The sequence below is a fragment of the Polypterus senegalus genome, chromosome 13 (genome assembly GCF_016835505.1).
Source record: "Polypterus senegalus isolate Bchr_013 chromosome 13, ASM1683550v1, whole genome shotgun sequence".
NCBI classification, from domain to species: Eukaryota; Metazoa; Chordata; class Cladistia; order Polypteriformes; family Polypteridae; genus Polypterus; species Polypterus senegalus.
Genome location: NC_053166.1, coordinates 73,452,354 through 73,467,195, shown reverse-complemented (window position 1 = coordinate 73,467,195; position 14,842 = coordinate 73,452,354). Strand labels below are relative to the sequence as shown.

General features: G+C 40.0%; 1 protein-coding gene across 3 annotated transcripts in view; it reads right to left on the bottom strand.

Annotated features, from left to right (window-relative positions):
• elk1 (ETS transcription factor ELK1) overlaps positions 1 to 14,842 on the bottom strand; it is a 150,157-nt gene that overhangs the window by 31,140 nt on the left and 104,175 nt on the right. For all 3 annotated transcript variants that reach the window (XM_039775543.1, XM_039775545.1, XM_039775544.1), the window contains one exon: positions 2,045 to 2,254. In XM_039775543.1, the coding sequence (XP_039631477.1) occupies positions 2,045 to 2,254 (210 nt within the window). The remainder of the gene's footprint in view (positions 1 to 2,044; positions 2,255 to 14,842) is intronic.

Below are 14,842 nucleotides of genomic sequence, written 5' to 3'. Positions count from 1 at the left end.
GTAGAGTTGCCCTTTGGATGCGTGGATATTTTGAATTCCAAATAAATGAGGTTATGATTTAATTTAATTTCTTAAAAAATTACTTGTTTATGTATATGGGGTGTGATGGATAGCCGGCTGTTTATCCCGGCCAATACCCCCAATCCGGCAGGTGGAGCCCTTCTTGAAGTATGGAGGTCCCCAGAAGACCAGCAGGGCAACATGGACATTGTAGTTTTTATACGCAGCCCTGCTGGATGCCATGGGGGCCACTAGGGGACGCTGCAGGGAGGAACAACGGATATTTTCCCTACGCCCCGGAAGCACACATGGACAAGAGGAATGATGTGCTTCTGGGGTAAAGAAAAGGACTTTTTACCTGACCCGGAAGTGATTGAGATCACATGGACTGGGGATTGGGAACACTTCCGGGTCAGGATATATAAAAGGACTACGGGAGCTCCCAGATGGCGACCTGAGCTGGGTGGAAGGGTGGCAACGCGTCTGGGAGTTGGAGGATTGATTTATTGTGTATTTGTTATTGGTTTATTAGTATAGTGGATGAGTGGGTGCTTTGTGCACTGTGGAAGATTAATAAAGTCAAAGTTTGGACTTTTACCTGGGGTCTGGAGTCATGGACAGGGGTTCAAGGGAGCGAGAGCGCCCCCTATTTGTCACAGGGGATTCTTTGAAATAGAAAAAGAAGCGTAGGAAGGATATTCATCTTGACAGTGTTAATTCTTGCTAATGTAAGATGAAGAGCAGACCATCTATGCATATCTTCTATGAGTTTTTCCATGCAGACAGCAAACTTTTGTTGAAAAAGAACTTTATATTGCTTTGTGATGTTTACTCCTAGGTATTGTGAAGGATGGCCGGCTATTTATCCCGGCCAATACCCCCAAGCTGCCAGATGGAGCCCTCCTTGCAGCATGGAGGTCCCCAAAACACCAGCAGGGCATCATGGACAATGGAGTTTTTATGCAAAGCCCTGCTGGATGCCGTGGGGCCACAGGAGGGAGCTGCAGGGAGGATCGAGGGCTTCTTCGTGCCCTGTGACCCGGAGGTTCCTCATAGGAAGAGCAACGGACTTCCGGGTTGAAGAAAAGAACTTTTACCTGACCCGGAAGTGATTGAGGATCACATGGACTGGGGATTGAGAACACTTACGGGTCAGGGAGTATAAAAGGACTGTGGGAGCTCCCAGACGGAGAGCTGAGCTGGGTGGAAGGGTCACAACGCGTCTGGGAGCTGGAGGATTGTGTATTATTGATTTATTGGTGATTTATATGAGTATTGTGGTGGAGAGTGTGCTTTGTGCACTGTGGCGACAAAATAAAGTCAACTTGAGGACTTTTACCTGGTGTCTGGAGTCATGGACAGGGGTTCAAGGGAGCGAGAGCGCCCCCTATCATTCACAGTATTTAAACTGATCTTGACTGAAAGAATCCTAACTCACCCTCTATAGGAAAATAGGTCTTATGTTATTTAAGACTAGAAAAAAATATTTTTCTAGAGGAATGGTCCAACAGGTTTTCAGAATTTGCCAGGAATATATTAAAGGTATTCTGAAATAAGCAGGCTGTGCCACTGTTACCCTTTTAGCTGCCTCAATAAACATGAAAGGACACCATCGTATTTGGTTTTCTGATCATGTGGCTCTTAGAACTAGGTAGGGAAGGGGTAGTGAGAGTGATTGGAAACAAAAATGTATGGAATGAGGTTTTGACAATATCCTTTATTGATCCGTGTCTCATCAATGTAATGTGATTTATAAAATCAATGAAAAGTAAAAAAAAGAACCTAAGAATAAAGATACTGCAATTAGACATACCTCATTCTGATTTTTAAAATGCTGCTGTATGATCTCTATACATTCTTCTATGCAATAGATATGCTGTTTTTGGTTGATATTTACAAAGGCAGCTAAATGTTTGACAACTTTGCATCTGCTAATTTCATATGTAAAGAATAATTTTATTTACAAAGATTACGATAATACTGCAGTCCAGATTTTTTTCATATACAGTGAACCTGTTATTTATTTTCTAACAGTGGGTCTCACCTCTACATTGGCCTCCTCCAAAGCTACTATCTTTAGGATGTCTTCCTCCAATGGCAGGTTATTTTCTCTAGCAACAGAAGGGGATGGCTCAATGACCACTATGACCTGATGACCCAGAGCCTGATCTTTAGGGTTATCTCCACCAATCTTAATTTTTGGATCAGAAACACCTGTCATGTACATCTGGGGAGGATCATCAATGCCTTTTTCCTTTTGAAAAACAAAACACAAAATCAAAAAAGGCCAATAAATATACACATGGTAAAGGCCTCTAAAAAACAATGAATAGCAGTATTATATCTAATTCAAGATTAAATACAGTAAGGGATTATGAAAAATAACTCAAAAATGTGTTTTACCACCAATGCACTGTTAAAAGCTCAAAATAATTCTTTCTGATCAAATCTGATACATTTCTAGATATGCAGTAATGAATACTGTAACATTGTTTGAAATAAAGTAACCTTTCCTAATGACAAACAAATAACAACTTTAAAAATTCCATTTCATGTCATTGGATCACAAGATGTTCATAATCAAAATTTCTTTGCCCTGGAAAAAGGCCAATAATTAAATACAGTGGAACTCTGGTACATACTCTACATCAGGAGTATATAGGAGCAAGGTTCAACTAATACACACTGGTGGCATTTAGTTTTAAATAACATAAACCTCATTAGTTTATTTTTGACACCTTTTCTTAAAAAGACAGTGCTTAAGTGCAATAGGTGGTCAACCGGAATGTAAATGGCATGAATATTTAAACAGCATTGTTAGTACTCTTTATAATTTCAAGAACATTACAGTTTACAATACAATACAGTTTGTTTTTGTATAGCCCAAAATCACACAGGAAGTGCCACAATGGGCTTTAACAGGCCCTGCCTCTTGACAGCCCCCCAGCCTGGACTCTCTAAGAAGACAAGGAAAAACTCCCAAAAAAACCTTGCAGGAAAAATGGAAGAAACCTTGGGAAAGGCAACTCAAAGAGAGACCCCTTTCCAGGTTGGTTGGGCGTGAAGTGGGTGTCAAAAGAAAAGGGGGTCAATACAATACACAGAACAGAACAAATCCTCAATACAGCACAAAAATAAAAATGTTAGAAGTATGGAGCAGAATTTCACAGTAGATGATATCATATAATTAGATTTGGATATTTTTAGAGTCCTGGAGACCTCATTCATCAAGCTGCCTCCCCCATTTGGCCATTCCATGGCTAAAACAGTGCTGGGCCAACCATTATTTCTTCCCATTCAATTTGTTAACTAGCTTAGTTCAATACAGTGTTCCAAGGAGCTAAAACATATTCTGGCACCACAAAGTAAAACACTGGAACCCACTCTGGATGGGCTGCCAGTCCATCATAGGGCACAATCATGCATATTCCCATATTAATTCACCCAATATAAGGACACCAGTTAATCTAAAACATATGCCTCTGTGTTGCAGAGTGTGTACAGAATCTGCTAAGTCTAGGACGAGCTTAGTATTTAAAGCAAGGACCCATGATCCCTGAAAAATTCTTTCCTATAGAGCTGTCAGAATGAACATCACTATTTAAATATAATTTGAATTTATTTTTAAAAAGTGTTATTTTACAGACAAATACTGGCATTCGATTGTAAAATAACTAATTTTTTCCCCACTTTGCAATAGTTTCAAATTCATGTTACCCCTGACACGTGTCACACAAATTGGCATGGGAGGCAGCTAAATGGACCAAAAGAAGGCAATTCCACAGGCCAGGGGGTGGTGGGGTGCACTAAATCTTCCTCTTTTATCTCTGCAGACTGGACACGGGAAATTCTGCCTGATTCAGGCCCGATGACGTTACTTCCGGTTTGACTGTCTCTTATACTTGGTGGCTAATAAAAAAATTACATAACCCAAGGCTTGCTGTCCATCCATATATCCATCTATTTTCTTTATATGTTTTCTCCATGTCTTCAGAATGCTGGAAGAAATGAGAGGACCCTAAGAAAAAACCCACACAGACATGTAAACTCCAGCAAGACTGACAGGGCAGGGATTCCAACAAGTCTAAGCTTTTAAACTGCAAGAAGATCAATGTTTATGCTATCTAAGTGGCAAAGAGCTAAAAAAGATGGCATAGTTAATTTTCCAGGCAAGGTACTTTCATTGTAGAATTTGCACAGCATTACTTTCAGGTCACACAGTACTTCTAAAATGCTCTAGTCTTAGGGAGTAAGGTTTGGCTCTCTGTGAACCTCATAAGGGCAAGACAAGATAGAATTTAAGTGGCAGAAATGTTGAAATGCTAATGGCTAAATTGTTTTCTGTCTTAATCTCAATTGAAACATTATTAACTTGATAATATTTTTGCTTGATTAGGATGAATATTACTGTATAAGTGAAAGTTACCCTTTTCACTAATAATCCCTTTAAAATGGGCCTCATTCCTGAATCATTTACAGATACAGTATGTAGTACAAAATGCTGCCAAGGAAATTCTTAAAATAAAGTATGCACCATAAAATACACTGGTTACGTCTTTCTTCTAAAATAATCTTTAACGAAATGCTTTATATATAAAACTAGGAAATCAAAGACACTTAAATAAATCTGCACTGAACATATTAAGATTTTTACTTATTATTTTTACTTATTTACTACTCTGAATAAATCTGTTTATTCTTTGTTAGTGTTATTTCAGCTTTGGGATGCTCATTCTTTTGAATACTCATTTACATGCATTTACTTAACAAACACTTTTATGCAAAGTGACTAACCAAACAGACTTTTACAGTCTGATAATATCCATCAGGCATTGTATTGAAAAGAAAACTAACAGGTGTTATTTTCTTTTCGGCCTTTAAACAATGATATTCCAAATATACCTTTGAATTACTATTTTGTTAAAACAGTAATTGATATTTTAAAAAGCTAGTTGTTATAATTAAGCCTCTTGTTCTTTCCAGCAGATTGTGCTTATTAAATGTTCTTATATTTTTTTGATTTGTCCTGACTAATATTTTAAACTATATAACACAAGTTTAGTATACTTGGCGACTTGCATTTGATGGATGAAATGCAAGCCTGACTGAAAATAATATCAGTACAAAAGTGAGGGGAAGATCAAATCAAATATTTTCCACCTACATGAAAAAAGCTGCTTAATTGCCACTTTTTATTATACTTAAGTGAATATTTCAAATTTTAAGACCTCCTTATAATGATTTATACCAAAATTGACATTGTCCGCTCTTCTACGTTCAAACCCACTTAACTGCAGGTTAGAGGAAATACTGAAATTAACATTTTTTTTTAGATTTGTTTAAAATGAAGCGGACCAATAATGCTGATTCAGTTTCATATCATTAACTCAAAGCTTATTGAAGGTTGAATTTTAGCACAACTTAGTGTAAAACAAACAGTATTTCAGTTTTTAATGATCTCTCCCTGAGGGACCAAAACAGAAAGTAATGTTTCATAAGTTTCCACAAAGAGCTCACTTACTGCTGTTTAGGTGTGTGTGTGTGTATATATAAATATATATATATATATATATATATATATATATATATATATATATATATATATATATATATATATATATATATATATATATATATATATATATACTAGTAAAAGGCAAAGCCCTCACTGACTGACTGACTGACTCACTCACTGATTCATCACTAATTCTCCAACTTCCCGTGTAAGTGGAAGGTTGAAATTTGGCAGGCTCATTCCCTACAGCTTACTTACAAAAGTTAGGCAGGTTTCACTTCAAAATTCTACGCGTAACGGTCATAACTGGAACCTACTCTCGTCCATATATACGGCCATAGCCTGCAGCTCGGTCGCCATGTGAGGCGGAGTTGCGTCCCACATCATCACACCTTCCATGTAATTGAGTGCCAGGCCATTGTGGAATAATACAAATTTTAATCAATATATTAAATAATAGTTGAACAAAGAATCTTGGGCTGAGGACCTTTTGACCTAGGGAGGGGAAGAAGATTTCTGTCAAACTGCTGACCTTTTAGTCTGTACTCAGGAAACTGGTAATCTTAACAAACATATATGATTGTAAAATCAACAGCAACATACTTTTTCACTTCATTTTTAGTGGTTGAACAAATGTGTTTTAATTTTTGGTCATATTACTGAATCCCCCCAAAGAATTGTATAACCTTGTCTCGTGATAGGCTCTCTCTGTAAGATGTAAAAATTTCTGTTATAAAAAGGAAACTCCCCCAACCCCCCAAGATTGTGCTATTGCTGGTGACTGTCAGTGACACTAACTGACAGGGCTGGAGTGGGCTCTCTGCCATCAAGAATAAAGAAATTGCTTTTTACTTTACATTTGCTGTCTGCCTGCTGTTTGCCTCGAACCTTCGTCCACACCATATAAGGTAAATATTCACGGGTGAAGAACTGTGCTTATGCAAACAAAGATGAGATGGTGAGGGAGACACGCTGCCGCTACATATTTGCGGGTGAAGGACTGTGCTTAGCATATTCATAAGTGCAGCTACTGCAGAAACTGTCTGACGCTGAACAAGCCTTTGTACACATATCAATAGGAAAGCAAGGTGTAAAGCTTAAGTTTAAATTACGTTCATAGACATGCTGCCGCTAAATATTCTCAGGCAAATCCACAACTTAATACCGGAAATGCCTTTTAAACATCTTAGATTTACGAGTACCGATTTGGGTAGTGATCACTTTGATGAATAAAACCCGTTCAAAAAACACATTACACAGTTGAGAAGGCAGCAAAAGAATATGAAGCGAGTGACGCACACAAGCATATTCATAAGTGCAGCTACTTCGGAAACAAAGCACAGTGTAAACTTAAAGTTTAAATTAAGTTTATAGACAGGCTGCCGCTGGCGTTTGTCCTACCCACGACGAATACGATATTCGCAAGATACAAGTTTAATGAGAAGACGCAGGGTATAAACGAGACTTTTGTTCACTTTGTAACAGAGTTAAAATTGCTGTAACGGAGTTTAACTTGCTAGTGAAGGACTGTGCTTATGCAAACGAATAGGAAAGCAGGGTGTAAAGCTTAACTTTAAATTAGGTTCATAGACATGCTGCCGCTGGGGTTTGTCATGCCTAAGACGAGATACAACGATATTCGCGAGATACAACTTTTAAGTGCCAGGTCTGAGCTAACATTAAATAAAGCCGTGGACATAGCGAGATCGCACGAGCACAGCTGAGAAGCTTCGATGCATGTACTCCAAGCAGCTCACGTGAACTGACTTTGCAGGACTGGGAAAGGTTAAATTAAGTTCATAGACACGCTACCGCTAAATATTCGCAGGCAAATCCACAACTTAATACCAGGAATGCCTGTCAAACATCTTAAGATTCACGAGTACCGATTTGGGTAGTGAATACTTTGATGAATGAAACCTGTCATCTTTACAACGGTTGACAAGCACGGATTTTAACTTGAACAAAACACATCCACCAAATACGAATCTGATTGAAAGAAATAATGATAATCAAATCCTTGATGACAGCAACACTCATAACAGTGACAAAACTGACATTGACAATCATGTTATGTTATTTTTAAAATGTTTCCTTTTCTTTTTCATATTGTGACAATGCCGCTATACCAGCGCTTAACCCAACACAGACAAATGCAGGAGGCACACTTATTAAAACACAAATGTTTTTTATTTTATTTTCTCTTTACCTGTGGGCAACATCTTCCCCGTTTCCCACAGGCACACAACACAGTCCCAAACACAAGCACAATCCCAATACTTTCCTTCTCTTATGCTTTTTCTTTTTCCTCCACTCCTTCTCGACAAGCTTTGTCTCCCTCCTCCCAACTCTGGCTCCTGGCTCCTTTTATAATGCACCCGAGAGTGCTCCAGGTGGTTGAAGACCTAATTCCAGCAGCACTTCTGGGTATGGTGGAAGAGTTGCTCTGTAGGGCTCAGCCACAGCTTCAGCACCAAACTCCAACTCCCATGAAGGCCTGCGGGAGTCCTAAGCACAGCGTTTAGTGTTCTGGGAAGGTGCTTTCCTCGCCAGGCTTGCTCCCTCGGGCCATACAGTGAAGAAGTGTCTTGGCCGGACAAGGACCCTGGCTGTCTGTGACAATATATACAGTGGGTACGGAAAGTATTCAGACCCCCTTCAATTTTTCACTCTTTGTTATATTGCAGCCATTTGCTAAAATCATTTAATTTTTTCCTCAATAATGTACAAACCGGATTCCATAAAAGTTGGGACACTAAACAAATTGTGAATAAAAACTGAATGCAATGATGTGGAGAGGGCAAATGTCAATATTTTATTTGTAATAGAACGTAGATGACAGATCAAACGTTTAATCCGAGTAAATGAATCATTTTAAAGGAAAAATATGTTGATTCAAAATTTCACGGTGTCAACAAATCCCAAAAAAGTTGGGACAAGTAGCAATAAGTAAAAAGTAAATTTGAGTATTATAACGAAGAGCTGGAAGACCAATAAACACTAATTAGGTCAATTGGCAACATGAATGGGTATAAAAAGAGCTTCTCAGAGTGGCAGTGTCTCTCAGAAGCCAAGATAGGTAGAGGATCACCAATTCCCACAATGTTGCACAGAAAGATAGTGGAGCAATATCAGAAAGGTGTTACCCAGCGAAAAATTGCAAAGACTTTGCATCTATCATCATCAACTGTGCATAGCATCATCCGAAGATTCAGAGAATCTGGAACAATCTCTGTGCGTAAGGGTCAAGGCCGTAAAACCATACTGGATGCCCGTGATCTCCGGGCCCTTAAACGACACTGCACCACAAACAGGAATGCTACTGTAAAGGAAATCACAGAATGGGCTCAGGAATACTTCCAGAAACCATTGTCAGTGAACACAATCCACCGTGCCATCCGCCGTTGCCAGCTGAAACTCTACAGTGCAAAGAAGAAGGCATTTCTAAGCAAGATCCACAAGCTCAGGCGTTGTCACTGGGCCAGGTATCATTTAAAATGGAGTGTGGCAAAATGGAAGACTGTTCTGTGGTCAGACGAGTCACGATTCAAAGTTCTTTTCGGAAATCTGGGACGCCATGTCATCCGGACCAAAGAGGACAAGGACAACCCAAGTTGTTATCAACGCTCAGTTCAGAAGCCTGCATCTCTGATGGTATGGGGTTGCATGAGTGCGTGTGGCATGGGCAGCTTGCATGTCTGGAAAGGCACCATCAATGCAGAAAAATATATTCAGGTTCTAGAACAACATATGCTCCCATCCAGACGTCATCTCTTTCAGGGAAGACCCTGCATTTTTCAACAAGATAATGCCAGACCACATTCTGCATCAATCACAACATCATGGCTGCGTAGAAGAAGGATCCGGGTACTGAAATGGCCAGTCTGCAGTCCAGATCTTTCACCTATAGAGAACATTTGGCGCATCATAAAGAGGAAGGTGCGAGAAAGAAGGCCCAAGACGATTGAACAGTTAGAGGCCTGTATTAGACAAGAATGGGAGAGCATTCCTATTTCTAAACTTGAGAAACTGGTCTCCTCGGTCCCCAGACGTCTGTTGAGTGTTGTAAGAAGAAGGGGAGATGCCACACAGTGGTGAAAATGGCCTTGTCCCAACTTTTTTGGGATTTGTTGACACAATGAAATTCTGAATCAACATATTTTTCCCTTAAAATGATACATTTTCTCAGTTTAAACTTTTGTTCCGTGATTTATGTTCTATTCTGAATAAAATATTAGAAGTTGGCACCTCCAAATCATTGCATTCAGTTTTTATTCACGATTTGTATAGTGTCCCAACTTTTTTGGAATCCGGTTTGTACACACAGCACCCCATATTGACAGACATAAAAAAAATAATTTTTGAAATTGTTGCAGATTTATTAAAAAAGAAAAACTGAAATATCAAATGGTCCTAAGTATTCAGACCCTTTGCTCAGTATTTAGTAGAAGCACCCTTTTGAGCTAATACAGCCATGAGTCTTCTTGGGAAAGATGAAACAGGTTTTTCACACCCGGATTTGGGGATCCTCTGCCATTCCTCCTTGCAGATCCTCTCCAGTTCTGTCAGGTTGGATGGTAAACGTTGGTGGACAGCCATTTTTAGGTCTCTCCAGAGATGCTCAATTGGGTTTAAGTCAGGGCTCTGGCTGGGCCATTCAAGAACAGTCACAGAGTTGTTGTGAAGCCACTCCTTCGTTATTTTAGCTGTGTGCTTAGGGTCATTGTCTTGTTGGAAGGTAAACCTTCGGCCCAGTCTGAGGTCCTTAGCACACTGGAGAAGGTTTTTGTCCAGGATATCCCTGTACTTGACACATACCGCTTAGAATTAAGGCCAAAAAGTTCTATCTTGGTCTCATCAGACCACAGAATCTTATTTCTCACCATCTCAGAGTCCTCCAGGTGTCTTTTAGCAAACACCATGCAGGCTGTCATGTGTCTTGCCTCTCCTCAGTGTGTGGAGACAACCAGGCACTGCTCATCACTTGTCCAATACAGTCCCCACAGTGAAGCATGGCAATGGCAGCATCATACTGTGGGGGTGTTTTTCAGCTGCAGGGACAGGACGACTGGTTGCAATCGAGGGAAAGATGAATGTAGCCAAGTACAGGGATATTCTGGACAAAAACCTTCTCCAGTGTACTAAGGACCTCAGACTGGGCCGAAGGTTTACCTTCCAACAAGACAATGACCCTAAGCACACAGCTAAAATAACGAAGGAGTGGCTTCACAACAACTCTGTGACTGTTCTTGAATGGCCCCGCCAGAGCCCTGACTTAAACCCAATTGAGCATCTCTGGAGAGACCTAAAAATGGCTGTCCACCAACGTTTACCATCCAACCTGACAGAACTGGAAAGGATCTGCAAGGAGGAATGGCAGAGGATCCCCAAATCCAGGTGTGAAAAACTTGTTGCATCTTTCCCAAGAAGACTCATGGCTGTATTAGCTCAAAAGGGTGCTTCTACAAAATACTGAGCAAAGGGTCTGAATACTTAGGACCATGTGATATTTCAGTTTTTCTTTTTTTGTCTGTCAATATGGGGTGCTGTGTGTAAATGATTTTAGCAAATGGCTGCAATATAACAAAGAGTGAAAAATTGAAGGGGGTCTGAATACTTTCCATACCCACTGTATATATATATATATATATATATATATATATATATACATACACATACATATATACATACATTTAGCGGAAACTTTATTAGGTACACCTGTTTGACTGTTTGTTGATTCAAATATTTAATCAGCCAATCCCATGGCCACAACTTAATGCATTTATGCATGTAGACATTATCAAGATGAACTGCTGAAGTTCAAACCAACATCAGAATGGGGAAGAAGGGTGATTTAAGTGACTTTGAACGTTGGTGCCAGACCAGCTGGTCTGATTATTTCAGAAACTGCTGATCTACTGGGATTTCCAAACATAACCATCTGTAGGAATTACAGAAATGGTCCAAAAAAGGGAAAATATTCAGTGAGTGGCAGTTGTCTGGGTGAAAATGCCTTGTTTATGCTATTGGTCAGAGGAGAATGGCTAGACTGGTTCGAGCTGATAGAAATGCAACAGTAACTCAAATAACCACTCATTATAACTGAGTTATGTAGAAGAATATCTCTGAACTCACAGCATCTCAAAACCTTAAAGCAGATGGGCTACAGCAGCAGGAGACAACACCGGGTGCCACTTCTGCTAGCTAAGAACAGGCAACTGAGACTGAATTTCGCACAGGCTCACTAAAATTGAACAAAAGAAGATTGGAAAAATGTTGCCTTGTCTGATGAGTCTTAATTTCTGCTTTGACATTCAGATGGTAGGGTCAGAATTTGGCGTCAACAACATGAAAGCATGGATCCATCCTGCCTTGTGCCAACAGTTCAGGCTGCTGGTGGTGGTGTAATGGTGTGGGGGATATTTTCTTGGCACACTTTGGGCCGCATAGTACCAACTGAGCATCATTTAAATGCCACAGCCTAACTGAATGTTGCTGCTGACCATGTCCATCCATTAATGATGGCTACTTCCAGCAGGGTAACTTGCCATGTCACAAAGTTCAAATCATCTCAAACTGGTTTCTTGAACATTACAATGAGTTCACTGTACTCAAATGGCCTCCACAGTCACCAGATCTCAATCCACTAGAGCACCATTGGGATGTGGTGCAACGTGAGATCCGCATCATGGATGTGTAGCCAACAAATCTGCATCAACTGCGTCATGCTATCATGTCAATATGAACCAAATTCCCTAAGGAATGTTTCTACCACCTTGTTGAATCTATGCTACAAACAATTAAAGCAGTTCTGAAAGCAAAAAGGGTTTTCAAGTTGGTACAAGCAAAGTATACCTAACACGTCTTTAACACATACACCATGCACACTGTAAGCACAAGTGGCTAAGGTGAAAACAGAAAGAGTAAAAAACATTCAGTTTATATGTACATATAAAAAAATCTTATTAAGTTATTAGTCAGATGTGATTTGCAACAATTTGAGAATAATTTGTACAGGATTTAACACAGTCAGAAAAACATTTAAAAACAATGGTGTGGATAACTCATTTACTCTGTTTATACTCTGGAGGTATCGTGCAACATGAATGCTGACGAAATTTATGTTACATGAATCTATAACGATACACAAAATATAAACAAGGCCTTTAAAGCTATGATAAATTATGAATAGTACATTTCAACAGCCTTAAAGTTATGGAAGATGTAAATACAAGTAGTGATTGATAGTTTGAATTTTTAAATGGTGGAGCAGGGCCATCTGCCTTTAGAGCATGCCACTTTCAGAACAAATATTTTTCTTGGACAAGGTGATGACAAAAATATTTCTTTTTACTATTAATATTTAGGTGGTAATTGCGGTGGGTTGGCACCCTGCCCCGGATTGGTTCCTGCCTTGTGCCCTGTGTTGGCTGGGATTGGCTCCAGCAGACCCCCGTGACCCTGTGTTCGGATTCAGCGGGTTTTAAAATGGATGGATTTAGGTGGTAATACAGTCTGCTCAACAGCAATTAGTAGCCAATCACTGAATACTAAAGCACAATAGTATAGTTTATATGCATTAGCATTACAATGAATTTACCACTACTAACTACAAAACTGGTTGACTTGTGTCTGTACTGGCTCTTCATATGTGTATAGTGCTAGAAACTTTTAAATTTATTATAGCCTTGAGTGACTAACTTGTTTAGTTATTATATAATTTTCTTTTAATTCTTTTAACATGATTAGCTACATTAAAGAAGCATTACTGTACTTTAGGTAAGGTTAATATAAATAAATTTGCTACAAAATACCCAGCAGATGGAAGCAATTCATCCTAACAACAAAGTATAACTTAGTACAGGTAGTCCCCAGGTTACAGCCATCCGACCTACGACTTACGAGAGGGGCTGCAGCTGCGACGCATGCGCTTCAGTAACTGCCGCTCCATCATCTTTGGCCTGGGGATGCTGCAAGCGGTGGCTGGAGGGGGGCGATTTTGCTCCTTGCACAGTGTAGTGTCCCTCGTGTGGCTCCTGGTGGCAAGCGGTGACCCATGGTCCACAGTCACCAGGGCCACTGTTATCGCTCATGTGCAGGACGGAGGCTTGATGGGGCGGTTCGCTGCCTGCCCACCACGCCGCTGTGGCTACTGCTCCTGAATGGATGCAGGCTGGATGGTGCAGAGGGGGGAGTTTCACTGCCTGCCCACCAAGAACAAACAGGGCAGCCCCATTTGTTCTCGGTCGGCAGCTGGTAATGCTGCAAGTGGTGACCCGGTTGTGGCTGAACGGGGGCCACTGAGGGTGAACGGGACAGCGGGGGGTAGCAGTGTAGTGTGGCTGCCTGTTGAATGGGGGCGGTGGTGGGAGATTCACTACCCGCCTTTGGCCGCACCGTGTTCGTTCTCGGTGGGCGGACGCTGCAGGCAGCATACTGTAGTGGAGGTGTCTGTGTGGTGCCTCGCTGTCCCCATTCGTTCTCAATAGCAAGCCAGCTTGTACTGTTATGCATATAGCAGGAAGCTGTCTCTTGTCAGTACATCAGATGTATTGACGACAGGTGCCTTCCTGCTGTGATAGCGTGTACAGTGCTGTGCAGAAGAGCTCATCTTAACCTTTTGTCTTCACCCTTCAAGAATGTCTCTGAAACACAAATCTGATGCAAGTGCTGGTGATACAGTAAAGAAGAGAAAAACCATCACCACTGAAAATAAAGTATAAATAATAAAAAGGTCAAACAGAGGTGAAATTCTATCAGTCATTGGCAGAGTACTTAGTTACAGTCGGTCAACAATAGCATTTATTAAAATAATGTACCTGTTCCGACTTACATACAAATTCAACTTAAGTACAAACCTACAGTCCCTATCTCGTACGTAACCCGGAGACTGCCTGTATATGTATGTCAGTGGACTGGATTTGATATACTTTAAATACATTAAATGTTAGATTATTGTGAGGGAAGTACATTCAGGTAAAAACAGCAGCATGTTGCATTTTCAATTTATATTTATAGAGAATTGCAAAAATTACACAAAACTTTAAGGAATGTACCAAACTAAGGAAGATAGTATGTTTTAACATTTTTATTTTTATCACCTAAAAGATAGAAGTCTGAAAAATTAAAAGACAAATGTGTGGAATTGGGAAACAAATGAATTAGTGAATGAATGTTCAAAGGATAGAAGTATAGTAATATACCTTGTTAGCGAGTATAAACATGTTTGTTGGAATGTCAGGTATTTTACATAAACTGATCATATTGTATTCATTTAATGATTAGTTCGGTAATTGGCACCAGCATGCAAAAGTAAACAAACCATAC